Genomic DNA, 20,958 nt, shown 5'->3' on the forward strand with positions numbered 1-20,958 from the left:
TATTTCATAGAGTTGTTTAAATAATAAAATGTGTAAGAAGCCCTTAGTATATTAAGTCTGGATCACAGGAAGCAGTTTTCATTATTAACACACATGCATCATTTGTCTTTAATCCTTGCAACAGCTCCATGCTACAGTGAGAATGCATGCGATGGTTGACTGAATTGGAGATGAGAGGTGGGGAATGGGAGGAGTTGGGAGAAATGGCCAGAGAGTGAGCATTTGGTTTGTAGACTCAGCTCTATTGTTGAAAGTAACTGGGTTTGTGATCCTTCACTTAAACCTGTGGGATTTTTCTTCATAAAGAATGGTTCCTTGCAACTCACATTTTTCATAATTTTAAGATACTGGATTTCTGAGTATAGTAGGAATAATAATGGTTCCCGAAAGGTGTCCATGTCCCAGTGCCTGGAACCTGTAAATATGTTATCTTACATGGCAAAAGGGGCTTTGCAGACATGATTAAAGTTAAAGACAAGAAGATGGAGAGATTATCATGGATTACTCTGGGTGGCAATATAATCACAAGAGTTCTTAAAATGGAATATAAAAGCAGAAGAGTGAGTCAGAAGGGTGCTGCATAAGGAGGACTCCCCACTCCATCTCACAGTTGCTAGCTTTGAAGGTAAAGGAATGAGGCATGAGCCAAGAAATATGGGTGGCTTCTAGAATTTAGGAACAGCCCTCAATTTACAACTAGCGAGAAAATGAAGACCTTGGTACTACAACCACAGGTACTGAATTCTGTCAAAATGCCCCTCAAAACAAAACAGAGATTCTCCACTAGAGCCTCCAGAAAGGAATATAGCCTGCTGACACCTTGATTTTAGTCTAATGAAACACCTAGTGGACTTCTGAGACTTACAGAACTCTACCAACAATTTCCATTGTCTTAAACCACTAAGTTCATGGTAATTTGTTAGAACAGCAACAGAAAACTAATATTACACTGAAATTTCCAGCTTAAATAATTTGGCTGGTGTTACCAGTTATACTGTCAAATTAAAACCCTGATTAGGTATGAAAATGATGAGGGGTGATGAGAGAGAAGTTCTTAGATATATTTAGTTGAAGAGGCAATGACAGTAAGGCATTCACATGGCAGTGATCAGACCACATTTGGCCAAGTGGTATTGGAGTTTGGGAGGTAGTGGCAATAACTTTGAAACAAAGTGTCAGGGAAGAAACAGGGACTCCATCTGGGGAGCCAATTTCTTGAGTTTCCAGTTCCTCTGTTTGGCTTACATTCTATGTTTATGCATGCCAAACTCCTGCTCATCATAATTGGAATATATGGACTTTGTTTTGAAAAATCACTAGGGAGTCATACTGAGTAAATTTTATAGACGCATCACAGTAATTTTATTTATTGACTTAAATTGAGACTTCAATGAATGAATAATGCTTTAAAATTTGGTCTTTGTTGGTTTCCAAAGGAAAATCTGAAAAATTTAACTGTTTTTCCTTTCTTTGTTTATGAATCTTTTTAACAATGGAAATGTTTTGTCTCCCTAAGAGTGGCATGAAGCTCAAATATATGACTCACTGGAAATGACGACCACCTCTTCGCTTGTAACAAATGGGAAGTGAGTTAGGATAGAGCCCAAGAGAAACAGAGGCTGATACTCAGGAAAATGTAAGGCCTATGGGGATATCTCTATGTTAGACCATGAAGTGTGATGTGGAGCATCATAATGAGAGGCAGAAAAAGTGAATAAAATGTTAGTCACTGAGCAATTGGGCTCCTAGAAGAAGGAAAAAATATCAAAAGAAAAAAGTAGGCAAAAACAGTTTTAAAATCTCTATTTACCAGACCTCTCCCTTCATCTCTGTACATTACTGCTGGGAGCCCTGTAGGTTCTGTGATGGGAAAGGCCAGCTCTGCCTGTGGGGTGGGCTGGTCTATCCCCTTGAGCTACATTTTCATCAGTTTTTACCTCTTGATTGTGAGTTCATGCCTGCCCAACCTGTCTACCCAGAGATAGCCAACCAGTTTTATGGGTTTTCCAGGAAACTTCCTTCTCTGCTCTGGCTCTTGTGCTTGACTGGTCCATTTCCTCTAACATCTAAGAAAGAGGTGAAGGATTTAGCAGTGGAAAGGTTGGAACCGTTGTTAGCCTCTGTTGCCCTTCGACATCCCTCTTCATCCCTCTTCTCTGGTACTCAACTCCTCATCAGTGCCTTCATGCTATTCCCTGCCTGTGCCACATTCCCTCCCCACCTTACCTCACCTGCACACACTGATAGTGTCATTCTCAGAATAGCCAATATTGGATGTTGATTCTTCCCAATACTTTTCAATGTGGCTCAGTATGGTAGGTCTTTACTACATGAACACAAGAATTCAGCCAATTGGAATTAATTTATACTAAAGTGTGAATGAGTGATTTCCCCCTTAGTGCTCCCAAGGGTATTTTATTTTTTATGATAGCCATTAAGCATTGTTTATTATATGCCATGCCCTTTATAAAAATATTATATCTCACAACAGCCTTGTACTATATGTATTATTTTCACTATTTTATACAAAGTAAAACTTTTGAGGCTCTGAGCATTTATGTTACTCATATACTTACATAATAAAAGTTCTATAGACTGCACACAAAACCATTTGATTCTTAAGACCATGCTTGCTCTTTCAATTGTGACATGTAAAAGTCCTTAATTATGACAGCATTAAATTAAAGGCAGTCACTGTCCATGAGAATATATGTGTGAAGTACATGATTATCTCTAGAGAATTTTATAATGTAGAAAAAGTGATACTTTTGTCAGGTAATTCAACATTGAACTTTTATCAGCTCTGAACACAGACTTTAGCAAGCAGAGGACATAATAAAACTAACCAGTATCCTGTTTTCTACCAGCAATCTTCAGTTTTTCCATTAAATAATGAGTAAAACAATTTTTTGTATTATATGAGAATAATTTTTTCTTTAAAATTTTTTCAATTACAGTTTACATTCAATATGATTTTCTATTAGTTTCAGGTGTACAGCATAGTGAAGTATTCCCCCTGAAAATTCCAGTACCCACCTGACACCATACATAATTATTACAGTATTATTAACTATACTTCCTATGCTGTACTTTCTATCACCATGACTACTTTGTAACTACCAATCTGCACTTTTCAATCCCTTCACCATTCTCACCCAGTATTTTAACCCCCCTCCCCTCTATCAACCATTAATCTGTTCTCTGTATCTGAGTCTGTTTCTGTTTTGTTCATTTATACTCTTCTTTAGCTTCCACATATAAGTGAAATCCTATGGTATTTGTCTTTCTGTGACTGACTTATTTCACTGAGCATAATACACTCTGGGTTCATCCATGCTGTCACAAATGGTAAGACTTCATTCTTTTTATGGCCGAGTAATATTCCATTGTATATATTACCACAGCATTTTCATCCACTTGTCTATTGATGGGCACCTGGGTTAATTCCATATCTTGGATATTATGACTAACGCTGCAATGAACATAGAGGTGCTGTATTCAAATTTATGTTTTGTGTTTCTTTGGATATATACCCAAAAGTGGAATCACTGGGTCATAAGGCAGATCCATTTCTCATTTTTTGAGGAACATCCATACTGTTTTCCATAGTGGTTACACCAATCTTCATTCCCACCAATAGTGCACAAGGTTCCCTTTCCTCCACATCCTCGCCAAAACTTACTGTTTGTTGATTTATTAATGATGGCCATTCTGACAGGTGTGAGGTGATACCTCATTGTGGTTTTAATTTGCATTTCTCTGATGATTAGTGACATTGAGCATCTTTTCATATGTCTATTGACCATCTGTATGTCCTCTTTGGAGAGTGTGTATTGAGATCCTCTGTCCATTTTTTAATTGGATTTTTAATTTTTATTTTTTTAAATATATTTAATTCATTATGCTATTGCTGCTGTCCCATCCCTCCTTTATTCATCTCCACACTGAACCCCCTCTCACCAACACCATCCCCCCTTAGTTCATGTCCATGGGTTGTACATATAAGTTCTTTGGTTTCTCCATTTCCTATACTATTCCTAACCTCCCTCTATTTTGTACCCACTATTTATGCTTCTTATTCCCTGTACCTTTTCCCCCATTCTCCCCTCTTCCCCTCCCCACTGGTAACCCTCCATGTGATCTCCATTTCTGTGGTTCTGTTCGTGTTCTAGTTGCTTGCTTAGTTTGTTTTTGTTTTGTTTTGTTTTTGGGGTTCGGTTGTTGATAGTTGTGAGTTTGTTGTCATTTTATTATTCATAGTTTTTTATCTTCTTTTCCTTAGATAAGCCCCTTTAACATTTCATATAAGAAGGGTTTGGTGATGATGAACTCCTTGAACTTGACTTTATCTGGGAAGCACTTTATCTGCCCTTCCATTCTAAATTATAGCTTTGCTGGGTAAAGTCATCTTGGATGTAGGTCCTTGCCTTTCATTACTTGGAATACTCCTTTCCAGCCCCTTCTTGCCTGAAAGGTTTCTTTGGAGAAATCAGCTGCTAGTCTTATGGGAACTCCTTTGTAGGTAATTGTCTCCTTTTCTCTTGCTGCTTTTAAGATTCTCCCCTTATCTTTAATCTTGGGTAATGGAATTATGATGTGCCTTGGTATGTGCTTCCTTGGGTCCAACTTCTTTGGGACTCTCTGACCTCCCTGGACTTTCTGGAAATTTATTTCCTTTGCCAGATTAGGGAAGTTCTCACTCATTATTTTTTCAAATAACTTTTCAATTTCTTGCTCTTCCTCTTCTCCTTCTGGCACCACTATGATTCAGATGTTGGAACATTTAAAGTTGTTCTGGAGGTTCCTGAGCCTCTCCTCATCTTTTTGAATTCTTGTTTCTTAATTGTGTTCTGGTTGGATGTTTATTTCTTCCTTCTGCTCCAAGCCACTGATTTGAGTCCTAGTTTCCTCTCTGTCACTGTTGGTTCCCTGTACATTTTCCTTTCATTCATTTTGTATAGCCTTCACTCTGAACTCTATTTTGCAACCATACTCAACCATTTCTGTAAGCATCCTGATTACCAGTGTTTTGAACTATACATTTGATAGTTTGGCTATCTCTTCATTGCTTAGTTGTATTTTTTTCTGGAGCTTTGATCTGTTTTTTCATTTGGGTCATTTTTTTTTTTTGTCTCAGCATGCCTGTTACATACTAAGGGGCATCTGTTTTTTCATTTGGGCCATTTTTTTTTGTCTCAGCATGCCTGTTACATACTAAGGGGCAAGGCCTTAGGCATTCGCCAGGGTGGGATAACCCACATCACTGTGTTGTGGCACTGTATGTAGGGGAGGGGTCCAAAAGAGAACAATGCTGCTTACTGAGCTCTTAGCCAGCCAACTTTCAGTCACTTCCTCTGCTACCCTCAAGCACATTGGGTTCTTCTGGTGCTAATTCCTGGGTGGGTGGGTTTGTGTATATTCTAGGACCCTGTGGGTTTCTCTAGAGAACTCTGCTGTGAGGCTGGGAGTTTCTCCTACCACTGTAACCCCCACAGGACTTCTTAGTCTGAGGTTTTGAGGCTTTATTTCCCTGCTCTGGAACCCTGGGTTGCACAGCCTGTCTTGCTCCCCAATTCCTCCTCCCAGTTTATCTGCACACAAGTGTGGAACTGCCCGCTGTGCCAGCTGCCATCTTGCAGCCAGTCCTCTCTGCTCCAGGGGCTAGTCTCCACCCTTCCTACTGGTCTGGATGAATGTTTCTTCTTTAACTCCTTGGTTGTCGGACTTCCATATAGATCGATTTTCTGGACTTGTGATTGTTTTTTGTTTTTAAACTTTTTGTTATCCTTTTGGTTGTGCAAGGAGACACAATGTATCTACCTACACCTCCATATTGGCTAGAAGTCCCTATATTCAGATTGTTGGGGATTTTTTTATGTTGAATAGTATGTATGAGTTCTTTATAAATTTTGGATATTAACCCTTTATCATATATATCATTAGCTAATATATTCTCCCATTCAGTAGGTTGTCTTTTCACTTTGTTAATAGTTTCCTTTGCTGTGCAAAACCTTTTTAGTTTGATATAGTGCCATTTGTTTATTTTCTTCTTTTGTTTCTCTTGGCTGAGGAGATACATCAGAAAAAAATATTGCTAAGGGAAATGTCTGAGATTTTTCTGCCTATGTTTTCCTCTAGGAATTTTATGGTTTTGAATCCTACACTTAAGTCTTTAATCCATTTTTGGTTTATTCTTGTATAACGTGGTCTAATTTCATTTTTTGCATGTATCTGTCCAATTTTCCCAATATCATTTGTTGAACAGATTGTTTTTGACGTGTTGTATATTCTTGTGTCCTTTGTCAAATGTGAATTGACCATATAGGTGTGGGTTTATTTCTGGGTTCTCTATTCTGTTCCATGATCTATGTGTCTGTTTTTATGTCAGTACCATGCTGTTTTGATTACTATGTTCTTGTAGTATAGTTTGATACCAGGTACCATGATTTCTCCAACTTTGTTCTTTTTCAAGATTGCTGAGACTATTTGGGGTCTTTTGTGATTTCATATAAATTTTTGGATTATTTATTCTAGTTCTTTGCAATATACCATTGGTATTTTGATAGGAATTGCATTGAATCTATAGATTGCTTTGGGTAGTATGGACATTTTAATAATGTTAATTCTTCCTATCCATGCTCATGGTATATGCTTCCATTTATTGTATCCCCCCCAACCGCCCCTCCTTCCATTTATTTGTATCTTCAGTTTCATTCTTCTGTGTCTTATAATTTTCCAAGTACAGTAATTTTCCTTTACCTCCTTGGTTAAATTTATTCCTAGGTATTTTATTTCTATATTTTTATGAAATTGTAGATGGGATTGTTTTCTTAGCTTCCCTTTCTGATATTGGTGTATAAAAATGCAATCTACTTGTAGATACTTATTATGTAATTTGCTACTTTACTGAATTTATTTATCAGTTGTAATAGTTTTTTTGGTGAACTCTTTAGAATTCTTTTTATACAGTACCATGTGATCTGCAAATATAATGACAGTTTTTCTTCTTATTTTCCAATTTGAATGCCCCTTATTGCTTCTTTCTGTCTGATTGCTGTGGCTAGAACTTCCAGTACTATGTTGAATAAGAATGGTAAAAGTGGACATCCCTGTCTTGTTCCTGATCTTAGGAGAAATGCTTTTAGTTTTTCCCCATTGAGTATAATGTTAGCTGTAGGTTTGTCATATATGGCCTTTGTTATGTTGAGATATGTTCCCTCTATTCACCCTTTGCTGAAAGTTTTTATTGTAAATGGTGGCTGAATTTTGTCTGTTTTTTATACATCTATTGAAATGATCATATTATTTTTATCCTTCGCTTTGTTTATGTGGTATATCACATTAATTGATTTGCAGATATTGTGTCACCCTTGCATCACAGGAATAAATCTCACTTGATCATGGTGTATGATCTTTTTAATGTATTGCTGGATTCAGTTTGCTAATATTTTGTTGAGGATTTTGGCATCTATGTTTATCAGAGATATTGACCTATAAATTACTTTCTTTGTAGTGTCTTTATCCAATTTTGGAATTAGGATAATGCTGGCTTCATGAAATGAGCTTGAGAGTCTTCCCTCCTCTTGAGTTTTTTGGAATAGTTTGAGAAGGAGAGGAGTTAGTTCTTTGAATGTTTGGTAAATTCACCTGTGAAGCTATCCTGTACAGGATTTTGGCTTGTTGGAAGTTTTTTTTTATTACTGCTTCGATTTCATTACTTGTGATTTGTCCATTCAGATTGTCTGTTTCTTCTTGATTCAGTTTTTGGAGATTCTGTGTTTCTAGGAATTTATTCATCTGTTGCAGGTTGTCTAATTTGTTGGCATATAGCTGTTTGTAATATTTTCTGATAATTCTTTGTATTTCTGTGGTGTAAGTTCTTATTTCTCCTCTTTCATTTCTGATTTTATTTATTTGGGTCCTCTCTCTTTTTTTCTTGATGAGTCTGGTTAAAGGTTTATCAATCTTGTTTATGTTTTCAAAGAACCAGCTCTCTCCCAAAAGTATTTTAAAAATTAAACTCCTGTTAACAGGTTCTTTGACTGGTGGAATATTAAAGTAAAATGAGGTATATATTGAAGGGCAGAGACTAAGTAGAGGCAATTCCAATTAAATTAGGCCATCAAGTCACTAACTTCTCTGGGTACATGGAGAAGAATCAGGTTACATGTAGTTTATGTGATATGGTCCTTCTTATGTGATATAGTCCTTCTTATGCATATAAATACATATTGAACAAAATGGGTTTGAATTCTGCAGGTCCAGTTATGTGTGGATTTTTTTCAATAGATACTGTCAATATGCCTTCCTTGTGATTATCTTAATATTTTCTCTAGCTTACTTTAAATGATATAAGAATATAGTACAGTATACATGTGGCAAACAAAATATATGTTAATCAATTGTTTATGTTATTGGTAAGGCTTCTTCTGGTCAACAGTAGGCCATTAGCAGTTAAGTGTTTTGGGAGTCAAAAATTATACATGTATTCTCAATTGCACAGAGGGTTGTTGACCCCAGTCCCTGCTTTGCTCTAGGGTCAACTATATATATGTAGATATGCATGTACACATAGAAAGACAGAGAAAAGAATATATGTCAAAATGTTAACGCCATTTATCTCTGGGTGGTGAAATTATAGGCGGTTTTAGTTTTCTTCTTTTTGTTTATCTGTAATTTCTGAAGTTTCTCCAATAAGTGTGTATTATTTTTCAGAGAAAAAGTAGGATTACTTTTCTTTTAAGGAATACAGCAGTTCTTGTAGTTTATATGCACAGAGGCATCTGATCTAGTTTAACACATAAGAAAGAAGTCGCTTAAAAGGTATAAAGTCTATGCTAATAGGTATAAAAAAGAAGCACAGTTAATAGAAGTTGAATTTATACAAATGTATATATTTATTTTTACGAATTGTAATGAATGTTAGCAAAACCAACTATAGTTCTTAGTCATCACTTTTAGTTTAAAATGTCCTAAACCATTATATAACAAAATATATAGAGCACCATCAATAGTTAAATTGCAAGATTGCTTTATCAGAGATACATCTTTGTAGAGAATTGAAAAGTACTGATTAGGCTGTTGAAAATAATAGCAAATTAACATACTGCCCTCTTTTGGTAGCTGTTTATAATTCATTTTACATTCACTCCCATTAAAGATGTTACTCTCCTACAAATTTATGCAGAAACTAAGGTAATTTTAAATCACCTTTTTCCTCAACAGAGAATGCTGATAATTCCAGCTTGTTACCACTATTTGGTAAGACTGTTATTTCATGACTTTGGGGAATTCCAGGAAAATATTTCAAAAGTTCTCCATGCAATATGGCACATAGTCAGATACAGCAAAATTGTTTTTTTCCATGAAGCTTAGTTACGTTAAATTCTGTCATTAAACCTACACCTGAAAAGTCAGTAGCAAACACAAGCAAACAGGCATATTGTTCCCACACATTGCTGGAAAAAGCTGGGGAGTAAATTGTGGGTTTTCATTATGGTAACTGGTTAAGTTCTTCAATGTTATTTTTAGTATTCTAGTTCACAAGTCTCCTGAAGAGCATCAAGAACATAAACATGCTGAATGTTCTTATATTTGAGGGATGAGATATCCTCTTAAATTTCCTCAGTAGACCCACTGAATGAATATGTTTCAAAAGGCTTCTAAGGGCTTAGCACTCATAAGAATGGGAAGACAAATACATTAAAGAGAAATTTATAACCAAGACCCATCTTGGCAGGAACCAGGAACAGAACCTGCATTCGAGACTACTAGCTGGAATGGGACCTCAGGGATAAAGTGGTCCAGCCCCATCCCTTAGTTGATGACATGAAGCCTGGAGCAGCTGAGTAACTTGTCTAAGGTCACACAATACTTGCCCCACACCACACAGAGATGTCTTCTCTGACTCTTACTTCTGTGTTCTTTCTGGTATACCATGTGTTACAGAACAATCTTTTGTAGTAAGGAGTGAGTCAACTAACACTCTATTCTTTGTTGTGTGAAAGTGAGCTTCTACTGTTATTAATTAATTTAAACAACACAATAATAGCTATTACTTCTTATGAACATACTATATGCCTGGAAGTCTTCAGACATCTTTTGCCTCCAATCTTGTAGCACAGGAATCATTATATTCATGTTAGAGATGAAATACTGAGGGTCAGAGAGGATAAAACTTGTTCATATTCACACATTCTCTGGAGCCAGACTACTTGGGTTTGAATTCAGCTGCCACCCTCCTAACCCCATTTGCTAGCTGTGTGATGTTGGGCAAGTTCTTTCACCTTTCTGTGCCTCAGTTTCTTCACCTATAAATTGGAGAGAATAACAGTACCTGTTTCATGGGGTAACTGAACATGTAATGAGATAATACATGTGCCTGGCACAGAGTAAACCTTCAATAAGTAGTAACTGTCATTTTTCTGGGTTATTAAGAAATGGGGCAAAGATTCATATCCAAGACTGCAAGTCTCCAAATCCCTAAGCTCTCTTTACTTTGCCATTTTGCCCCCTCATTTTGAAGCTTCTAGAGTAAAATGAACCACTGTATTTTTCTTCTGGTACAATAGCCCTCATCAGACTTAATCATAGTGATAGCTTTGCAAAATCTTGTTTGTACGGAATGGAATATGGAGCTTTGGAGGGACACATTGATTCCAGTTACAGCCTGGGTTCTGGGTGCCCTGGGGGAGAGCTGCACTAACTGGAAGGTAAGAGTCAGTGTATATCAGGGACAGCTGTACCCACAGGCCTCTTCTTTGGATGGCTTCACCAATCATTGACATTTAGAAAAACTAATAGTCACTAATTAAGCATCAAATTTGGCCAAGTATTTTGTTCTGCCACAGGAGCAAAGTATTCCACATCCACATTTTGAATCTTACTGCTCAGGAACTTACTTCTGAAGCAATGTCCTTGGTAATCAAAAAAATGTAGTAAATGACAAAATATGGGATGAATAATGTACGACAGACAGGGTGTGTGTATTTCAGTCAAGGCATGAGCAGTCTAAAACAGACAGACCAGCCAAGCAACTTGACACACCCAAATGTCCTTACAGGCTAAATATCAGGCTCCCCACTGCAAAGCTTAAGTTGTAAAATGTTTCTGTTTATTTTTCCTGTGTATATATAGAGGTCAAGCTATTGGATGTTTTTAATATTTCAACAAGTAAAATGTGTGTAGTAGACTGATCCCTTAGCCTAAGTGGAGTTATTCCATTGTAAATGTATAACTTTAAAATAACTTACCAGGAAATTGTGTTAGGTAGTACAATATTGAGTGGTAGCAGTATTTTTTTTTAAAATCCTGAATTCCCTATGGGAAGAATTGCCAGGCATCATTATAACTGAATGAAGCCAATATCTTTCATAATTGTAGTTTGACAAACCATTTAAAGTATAAAATATTTTCTAGAAAACTCTGGCTGAAAAATATTTGAAAGTAGTACGCCTCGTATTTAGCTGTGGCTCCTAAATTTATTTCCATAAATATTCCATAAGTAGGAGCAGGCTTTGTGATAATGAGTCTTGGGTTCTTCATCTGTAAAATGAGACAGTTGGGTTCTTTACAATTAAAAGTATACTAGGTGATTATAGGCCTTGCAGATTTAATTACATAGTGGTGTCATAGAATGTTTTCCACTTCTTTTCATGATGATATCTCAAAAGTTCTAACTTCTTAAAATACATGTTTCAAAATATTAATTTGAAAAATTTGTGTTTTTTTTCTCCAGCAGCTGACTCTGTTATTGGTTTTGTCTCCTACCCTAATGGTACTCCAGGCAAGATTTTGAAAAAATTTAAACCTAGATTTAGCCCAATTTGTTAAGTTTTTTATTTAATTATATCTTTGTATTGTTTCTTTCCTCGGAACAAAAGAGGTTGAAACTACAAGGCTAAATGGTAAGAATTTTTCTGAAGCAAGTGAAAATTGATAACCCTTAATACAAATATAAGTATAAAGGATGTTATTGAAAGTTTCCATATATGAAAAAGAAAAAACAAAAAGAAAAACCCGCAAAATCCCCTAAGACTTTCAGCCCTGGAGAGCAACTTAAACTTTCTGATTAAATGATAAAATTCTTATTATCATAGAGGGAAGACAGTCCTCCATCACTCTAACTGTTCTGTAAAAGAAAAGAAATGTTGATCACATTTTGAGTGCCCTATTTCACTTGCTCACCAACACAATACCAACACATTTTATATGACAGGTTGCTTAAATGTGAAAAGCACATCCAGTAACTTCAATATGATTCAGCATGCCTTTGGAGGCACAGAGTGTTCAAAAACAGCCTTTTTACAGATGATTTTTATCAATTTTAAAATAGTATGAAATAAAAAGAAAACTGGCTACATTAAGCTTGCAAAAAGGGCAAAGAACTAGGTAATATTTGAGAGGGGTAGGCAGGCAGCACATTCTGTTCCCTCCCCTTTGTGGGTAGACAGCCTTCCATCTTATTGCAGTTGAAGCCCAGCACTTTTCACAATCCCTTAGTTAAAATAAAATCTCACCATGTGGTTGGCAGTTAAGGAGCTAAATAATCGTAGATGCAGCTCACACTGATCGAAACTGGTTTAAATTCAATTTTGGTCCAAAGGGAAGGGCAAGACATTATCATTTTTATGTGCAATTACTTTTTACAGTGAAAGAACATATTCAAAATAGCATTGGCAGTAGTTTTTGAATCCCATTTTATGTGCATAAAAGTGTGATAGTGTAATACATGCCTTTTCCCCCTAAAGTTTCATCAGGAATAATAAATTCTCAAATGCTTTTTGTTAAAAGAAATACCAATAGAATAGATTTTAAATTGGATCTTAAGTGAAACAAGATGAAAATAATAGTCCCTAAAAGTTAGTTGAATATAATATTCAAGAATTCCAAATTTAAATTTAGAATGACTTTTATAAGAGTAAACTACATTAAGTAAAAATGTATTAAGCAATCATGGGACTATCTATTAAATTAGTATTAACTGTGAAAATATCATATCCCTTAGAGACTTTCATTGTAATAGAGAAAAAGGGGATAAAATATTAAACTACAAAACTACATAAATGAGATTATTTTAAATCTAATAATTACAGGAGTGTTGCTATGTTTTAGACACATAATTTGTATTTAGGAAACACATTTTGAATGAATGAATGAATACTTGCTCAGGAATTGTCTCTGGGAATTGGGGAGTGAATAGTGTGTTGAGGGGATGGGCAGCAAATACATTTGGGAGTGTCAGTTGGCTTTTGTAAAACTCTCTAATTTCTCTGGGATTTGGGGAAAAGTGAAATGTTTAAGGAACCTAGAAAGATGCATGCATTTATTAATCATGCTAGTACTTAGGCTAATTTTTATTATTTTATTTCAGATACTACTTCAACCATGTTATCTACTTTAAACAAGACAGGTAACACCGAGTTATTTCTAAATATAATAGCTGTCTTCTGTGGCTTCTTGAGTTTCTAACTTATGTGGTCTTTTGGATTAGTAAAGGTTATCTCCTTGCCCACTTCCTGTGCCTTCAACTGTTGATTTAGTACTCATTTTACTTTGACTTTGAACAGTAATTCTGGTGTTACCACACTCTAGAGCTTCCAAATTGCTATGGCCATAGCACTCCATTTAAAATAATATTTTTAGTATAATAGTAATATATCTTAGCTCACAAAAATGGAGAATAGAGAAAATACAAAGAAAATATAATTCATCTTTAATGTTACTTTCCTAAGACTATTACTGTTAATTTGGTATATTTCCATTCAGTATCATCTGTACATACACACAGTCATACTTTACCTAGATTATTAAATCTCACCCTTTTGACTTCATATTAAGTTATAAGTATTTTCTAGTGTCCTTTACTCTTAATGACTTGATAATATTCCATTATGTATCATATGTTGACCATTAGAGTTGTTTATACTTTTTAAATAGAAGTTGTTGCAATAAATATCCTTGTGCCAACATCTTTGCATTTGTCCCTGATTTCCATAGGATACATTCTAAGGATTATATTTAATGGATCAGCATTATTATATTTTAAGGCCTTTGATACCTACTGCCCAATTACTTTCTAGAAAGGTTGTACCCAGCAACATTGCTGCCAGTAGTGGCTAAGAATGTCTGTGTCACTGTACCTTTGCTGAGAGCTGAGTCTATATCATATATTTTAAAATTTTCTCTCAATTTCTTTGGTTATATTTTACATTTTTTATTATTGTGCCATTGAAAATGTTCCCACAAAGCACTTTTGTTGCTAGAACTGGAAGCTCATTTTACAGTTGTATCTTGTTTGCTCTGAAAAGGAAAGTCTCAGGGCAAACAAATAATGTATTTAAAGGATTCTCTATGACAATACAAAATGCTATCAGCTTCTATAATTACCACCAATCATTGCCTATGGGTCAGTCACACTGAAACAGAAACTCATTAATAACACATACACAGATGAGGTTTCTGAAACTGTCAGTGTAACATCATCATTCTTGAGTGCTTCTCTAAAATCTGAGCTTTGTGTTATCTTCAGAATTTCCCACTCAATCTAGGAGACAGAGCTTCTTTGTAAATCTGTGCCCTGAACACAGCCTCTTCTTATTGGCCACCCTTATAGCCAGGATTTCTGAACCTGGTTGTCCATTTTCTGGGAAATTAACTTTGGGCTCTGTCCCTGAAATGTGTTGGGAAGATATTTCTGAAGTTTGCTTCTTCAGAATGTGTTAATATTCACCTGCAAGTCATTGATTTACAACAGTTCTGTCCTGGTTCTGCTGTGAGCTTATTGTATGACTTTAGTTGGATAGTTTCAACCTCTCTGAGAATAACTGTATCTATCAATATGATGGGAATAGTATTGTATTAACTCCTAGAGAAAATAGCAGGACACTGTTGATTGTAGAGTATAGTAGAAATATTTTAGATCCTGTGTTTACTGCTTCCATTAATTTTTATTCTGAATCACTTCATCTTTACAATCTATCACCTAAGGGTCCTGATAGTGACTTAATTCTACATCTCTGAAGTGTTAGGTCCTCATTAATTTGGCTGCAACAGAGCATGGAAACTGCAGTAGAATTACACAAGCAGTGGGGTGTGTAGTGGATGTGATCTAACTGGGTAAACATAGGAGTCTAAATCCCAGACCCATCCTGTGCCAATGCTGTATGATCTGTGTATGTGATTCCCATTCATTATGCTGAGACCAATAATGTCTTAAAGGTATCAACAGTATGATTTTCTTAGCACTTCACTAAAATGATACTCATGGCAAATTGTTTTTTAAAAATAGGAAACAATTCTGCTCTAATGTTTAAATTGCTTCTTTACAGAAAAAACTAAAATCACTATAGTAAAAACCTTCAATGTATCAGGTATGACTTATCAATATCAAGACTTTCTTTTTTATAACTAAAGTAAAATTAAGCAAATGGCTGATGTTAATGTTTTCTTTCTCTTTTTTCCTACCTTTTAAAAATGAAATCTGTTCTTAATGAATAGATGTTTATGCACTGGGTACTTGAAGTTATACTAAGTGTTTGGGGCTATAATAGCAATGATCAGACAAAATCCCTTCCCTCAAGAATCTTCTAGTTTGTGGGGAGAGACAAGGCAAACAAACAGATAATTAACATAAACATGTTGTATGCAGATAAAGGCAATGATTACACAAGTGTTTCTGACATGGTTAAGGTGCATGGGAGATAGAAGGGCTAACGTTTATCAGTGGGCTGCAGTTTATGAACAAAAGATTCTTAAAGAAATGAACCTCAATCTCTTTTTAAATTAAAAAATGGGGGATGTGCTTTTAGGTACTTAGCAAAACTAGGTATACATGACATGCTTAACAAAGGTTTCAGGTTGATTTAAAGCAGAGGTTGACAAACTATGGCCTATGGGCCAATACATATATACACATTATAAATATATATATATTTATAATCTATGGCTACTTTTCCATTACAATGAATGGTAGAGTTGAATAGTTATGATGAGGACTTATGGCTCCAAAAGCCTAAAATATTTACTATTTGACCCTTTACAGACAAAGTTTTCTCACGCATGATTTAAAGGACAACCTGTGGCCATGTACTTGGAGGAAATTATAGATAACAGCCCTACCAATAGGAAGGAACATTTTCAGTATGAATAAGCAGCAAAAGGCACACATCACTGGAAATGCAGGTGCCACTAAAATTTATAAAATTATGAGATTTGATAGAGTGAAAAGCTTAGTAAGCAATAGACTGACCATTGTAAGAAACATTTAAAGCATTACTACCCACTATCTATATATTAGATAATTGCATATTATATATATCTAGTGAGTTATATCCATAAGCAAGTATATTTAAAATGAAATCATTCTCTTTTGATGTGGGTAACATTGCTGTGAAACAATATAGAAATCTACCTGTCAGGTAACTTTTTGCATCTAAATTCAGTTTGTTGACAGAATCAAAACTTAGCTGAACTGTGATGCTTACACACCACAAGTCAACTAAATCACTCTTGCAGAAACCATATCTTTCACAGTAATTCAAATTACAATTTTAGTTTGTGTCCAAACTAGTCCTCTTAGGAAAGAATTAAGCACTCATAAAATGCAATGGAAATAAAATAGCAATCAGGCATTGTGTATATAACTGCGACCAAACCAAACCTCACAAGGATACAAAAAACATTCCTTAATGTAATAACCTTTTCCCCTTGGCAGTTTGCTTAGTACATTGTCAGCATTTGGCCTTCATATTTACTATATACAGTCTTCTTATACTCCACCAAAAGTATTAAATTAAGGAAAGATTCTTACAGTAGCAAACCTTAAATTCCTTTTAATCAAAGAAGAGATGCACTTCTCCTTTCACCTTTGGTGAAAGTGTTTCTCTGGTTAACATGTATGAAGTTTTTGATCTAATGTGGCTTATCTCATCTCCCACCCATCTCTGCCTTCTGTGTATGCCTGTGTGGTCTGTTGTCCTGGCCATCACTGCATTTTGCCCTCACTATAACTCTTTTTTTTTTACTGGCTAGTATCACTCATTAGATTGTAAGCTCATTAAGATCAAGGTCTATATTTGGAAGCTTGCAAAACCTGTAGAATATGGTAGGCACTCAGCAAATATTTTTTTTAATTTTGTAGGTTTTGCCCATATGAAATGATATCATAATATTCATATTATTCCATACATACATTTGTATAAGGAGCTGAGACCAGCATTAGAGTGTTCATGTACTCCCGTATCCACAAAGAAAGAAGAGTCTAATAGTAAAGGGTATTTCATTTAAAGTCTCGATGCTCAATTTGTATTCATGCTGTTCCATTTGCATTGGACAGGAGAGGGATTAATTGGGAATGGGACAAGAAATTTTAGGTAGGAGTAGGGGATCAGACACTGACATACTAAACAATAGTAAAGAATCAAATTCCATAGCTGACCAAGTAAGAAATGAAAACTCATTCCTTTAGTTTTTGTGGAATTCACCTAGCTAATTATATCCAACTTATATTTTTGGTCCACGTTTAATGCCTAAATTAATTCTCTTGACAATGGAGTATACAAGTGAATGTGTTGACATCCTTAACTGGCTGGGTTGTGTTTTCTTTGCAGGAGTCAAACCCCAGAGAAATGCCTGCAATTTGTCATCTATTTGCAATGACTCAGGTTAGTTCCTGTGCATATTATATGTAACCAATTAAATTAGCTCCATAGGAAAAAATGGTTTTTCTCTTGTTGAGTGTGTGATGTGTGCCTCTTTGATCTGTCTCTTTTCATACCACCTGGCTACTATGACTCCCAAATGAAAACAAAAGCAAATTTTAGATCTGGCTAAAATCATCTTCCCATTCCTAGTGAAATGATGGATTAACTTCTTTAATATGAGAACATGTAGCTCTACAACAAATATTTTTCACCATAGCTTTAAGTCCATAACTAATACCCTTCAAGTTGATTCATGAATGCAATTAATAATGAACTTAATTATTGAAAGCCACTTCTTGTGTACAAATCCCTCAAGCTTTTCCAAAGGACCTTAAGTATTATTATAGCTTAGAAACAGGATATTTTCATTTGCTAAAAATAAAACAAACCGCCCTACTAGAATGTTGAAAACCTCATGTACACCTAGTTAATTGGGTGCTAATTCCACTAGTGCCCATAGTGTATTTTGCCATCTGTAGTAAAGACTGCCCACTAATTTCAAAAATTGAGGTGGAAATCTCTTAAGAACATGCTATTTTTGAAATGAGACTATTTTCCCTCCTGCCATGGGCCACAAGGAATGAAACAACCACTTTTCTCACATTGGTTTGGCTCTCTGGGCTCCCTTCCTTATTGAAACCAATGAAAGCAGATGAGAAAACAGAAAAACATGGTGTGGCAGGTCAGAATTGGATCATGGGAAGAGAGCCAAGGAAGGTAATGAAATATTTTATAATATTAAAGTCTTAGTATGACTCCACTGATATAAAAAAGAAACACTCATGGGAATGTTTTCCTTTTATTCTGTTCCCTTTAACAGTTTAATAATTTGTTTGAAAAACAGAGGAGCATTCAGTAAATGGAATTAATGTGCATTCAAAAATGTAAAAAAGAAAGGAAAATGTAAGAAACAGTTGCAAGTAAAACAAGTTAAGGTTGCAGAGTTTAGAAAACTTTCTGTTGAAAGAATGTTCCACAGACATTTTCTATTTGTGTGCATGTGAGATTTGCTTATATGAGCTTTCTGCTCCAGGTACAAGATAGCAGGAAAATATTATCTGGTTTTGATTCAAGGGGAAAAAACCTGCTGGATACATTTCACTTTCATATAGTGTATAATTCTCTCTTCTCCCCCCTCCTCTTTTTATTGCATGCTCCACAATTTCATTATTTTTGTGCTTCATCCATGTTTGGATTGGTGACTAATGTCTACTTTAGTGTTGTGTCTACATGATGTTTGATACCTGTTTGAAAATTGAACATTTAGTAAAAAAAAAAAAACTGGTCATCTTGAATAACAGATGTCAGAAAGCTGGTTGGAGTAATGTTTTCCCTAATTAAATGACTGAATTGACCATTTGTTTCAGTGTCTGTTGAAAACAACCTCATCAGGGGACCAACTCTTTTGGCACCAGAAATACCATGATATCCTGCCAGAAACTAGAAACCTTCACTTCTTGCAGGTTCCAACCTGGGTTCATTAAGGGAAATGGAGGCTAGTGAAGAAACTGGGAGCTTACCAGTCACAGTTAGGCTGAGGGTCAAAAGTTGGTGGCTTCCTGGTTGCTCTGCTACCACTGTGCTGCCAGCACATTTATGAAACTTGACATGCCCTCAAAAAGACTGAAGGATGAATTTGGAGAATAGAGAGGTGAGGGAGACAAATTGTGGGTGTCAACACATGCAAACACATGCAAACACACTAAATCAATTTATATGAGCTAAGATTTCTTTTAAAAAATGGATAACTAAGTCTACGCATAATCTTTACTAAGAATCTTTACTTTTAATACTTTTGTGCTGTATTAATTCACATTTCAATTTCAACATGCAGAGTTGAAGTTCTTGATAGAAAAGTTGCTGAAATAGATAAATCATGTTAATCTCTGGTCTAGTGGCACTGTTGGTCATTTGAAGTGGCAGCAGACCCCTGGGAACTGAGCTATGGGAATCAGTTGTAATTTGAGGTGCAACAAAAGAAGAGAAGATGAGGAGGCCTTCAACCCTCTAGCTCAGGAGTTAGGAAACTACTGCCCATAGTCCAAATATATGTTGCTTCCTGTTTTTGTAAGTTTTATTGGCACACAGCCATGCCTATTCATTTATATATTGTCTGCAGCTGTTTTTATACAACCACAAATTTGAGTGGCTTCAACAAAGACCATGTGACCCACAAAACCCCAAATATTTACTATATGTCTGATATTTCACAAAAAAAGTTGACTGAGCCCAACTCTAGTTTCTATGACATCCTTATCCTTTTGTTCAAGAGGCCAAGTTTTTGTCTCTAGATTATGAAGTACATACAATGTACTCCTGTTAAGGGGTCTCTATTTTATTTGTTTCTAGATAGAGTCATAGCCCCTCCTAGTATACCCTACAGGAAATAGGTTGACTGAAATTGACTTCAGTGTTACCCAAAGTGAGCATTTAAGAACAGGGTTTTCTGGCATTTCTGGAATGAAAGTCCCAATGAGTTATTTAACTGAAGAAAGGATTTGCCTTGCCCTCTCTTCAGGTTTCAAAGCAAAATCTCAACTTTGTTACCAGGAAAGATACTGTATATGGTGGCTGCATTTTTTTTAAAGAAAAAAAAACACAACAAGGAATAAATGGAATTTAATAAGGTTGCTAAACTTCTGAGAAACATTTTTCCCTTCCTCCCTTATCTATGGAACTGCAACTATAACAACTTTAAAAGATTTTTTGAAAATATTAACTTTAGAGCCATGGTTCCCCCAGTTAGCATCTTTAAAGGAAACAAAGTTTTGATGATAATAATGTAGAGATAAATTTTTTTCTTTTAATTGTTACTCTATTACAGTTCTCCCAATTTTTCCCCTTTGTCCTCCTCTGCCTATTCCACCCCCACTCCCATAGTCAATTCCCACCCTGTTGTCCATGTCCATGGGTCATTCATACATGGTCTTTAGTCCCTTCCCCTTCTTTCCACCGTTATCCCCTACCTCCCCTCTGGTCACTGTCAGTCTGCTCCATGTTTCTGTGCCTGTACTTTATTTTGTTCATTAGATTCCTCTTATAGGTGAGATCATATGGTATTCGTCACCTTTCAAAAAGGTTTATTACTTCAGTAGTGAATTATTTTTTAAAAGAGGATAAAACTCACTTATTCTTCTAGTAGAAAAGAGACAGAGATTTACCCCAGATACCAGAAGCTACAGGTAGACAGGTCTCCCACCTGAGCCAGGCTGACAGAACCCAGACCTCTCCACCTCTGGTCTGGCACCTAAAAGAT

The 20,958-nt window shown here is 35.6% G+C and overlaps 1 protein-coding gene across 3 annotated transcripts in view; it reads left to right on the forward strand.

Moving 5' to 3' along the window:
- Window positions 1-20,958, forward strand: part of ADGRG2 (adhesion G protein-coupled receptor G2) — an 82,381-nt gene that overhangs the window by 26,729 nt on the left and 34,694 nt on the right. Inside the window, exons 3-8 of one of the 3 annotated variants that reach the window (XM_045855810.1) lie at window positions 9,226-9,261; window positions 11,738-11,776; window positions 11,883-11,906; window positions 13,373-13,411; window positions 15,330-15,371; window positions 17,610-17,663. In XM_045855810.1, the coding sequence (XP_045711766.1) occupies window positions 9,226-9,261; window positions 11,738-11,776; window positions 11,883-11,906; window positions 13,373-13,411; window positions 15,330-15,371; window positions 17,610-17,663 (234 nt within the window). The remainder of the gene's footprint in view (window positions 1-9,225; window positions 9,262-11,737; window positions 11,777-11,882; window positions 11,907-13,372; window positions 13,412-15,329; window positions 15,372-17,609; window positions 17,664-20,958) is intronic. The other 2 variants (XM_045855811.1, XM_045855812.1) reach the window with 2 other exon arrangements.

Source organism: Phyllostomus hastatus, unplaced genomic scaffold (assembly GCF_019186645.2).
Source record: "Phyllostomus hastatus isolate PE091 unplaced genomic scaffold, TTU_PhHast_1.1 phas_scaffold_12, whole genome shotgun sequence".
In the NCBI taxonomy this organism is placed as follows: Eukaryota; Metazoa; Chordata; class Mammalia; order Chiroptera; family Phyllostomidae; genus Phyllostomus; species Phyllostomus hastatus.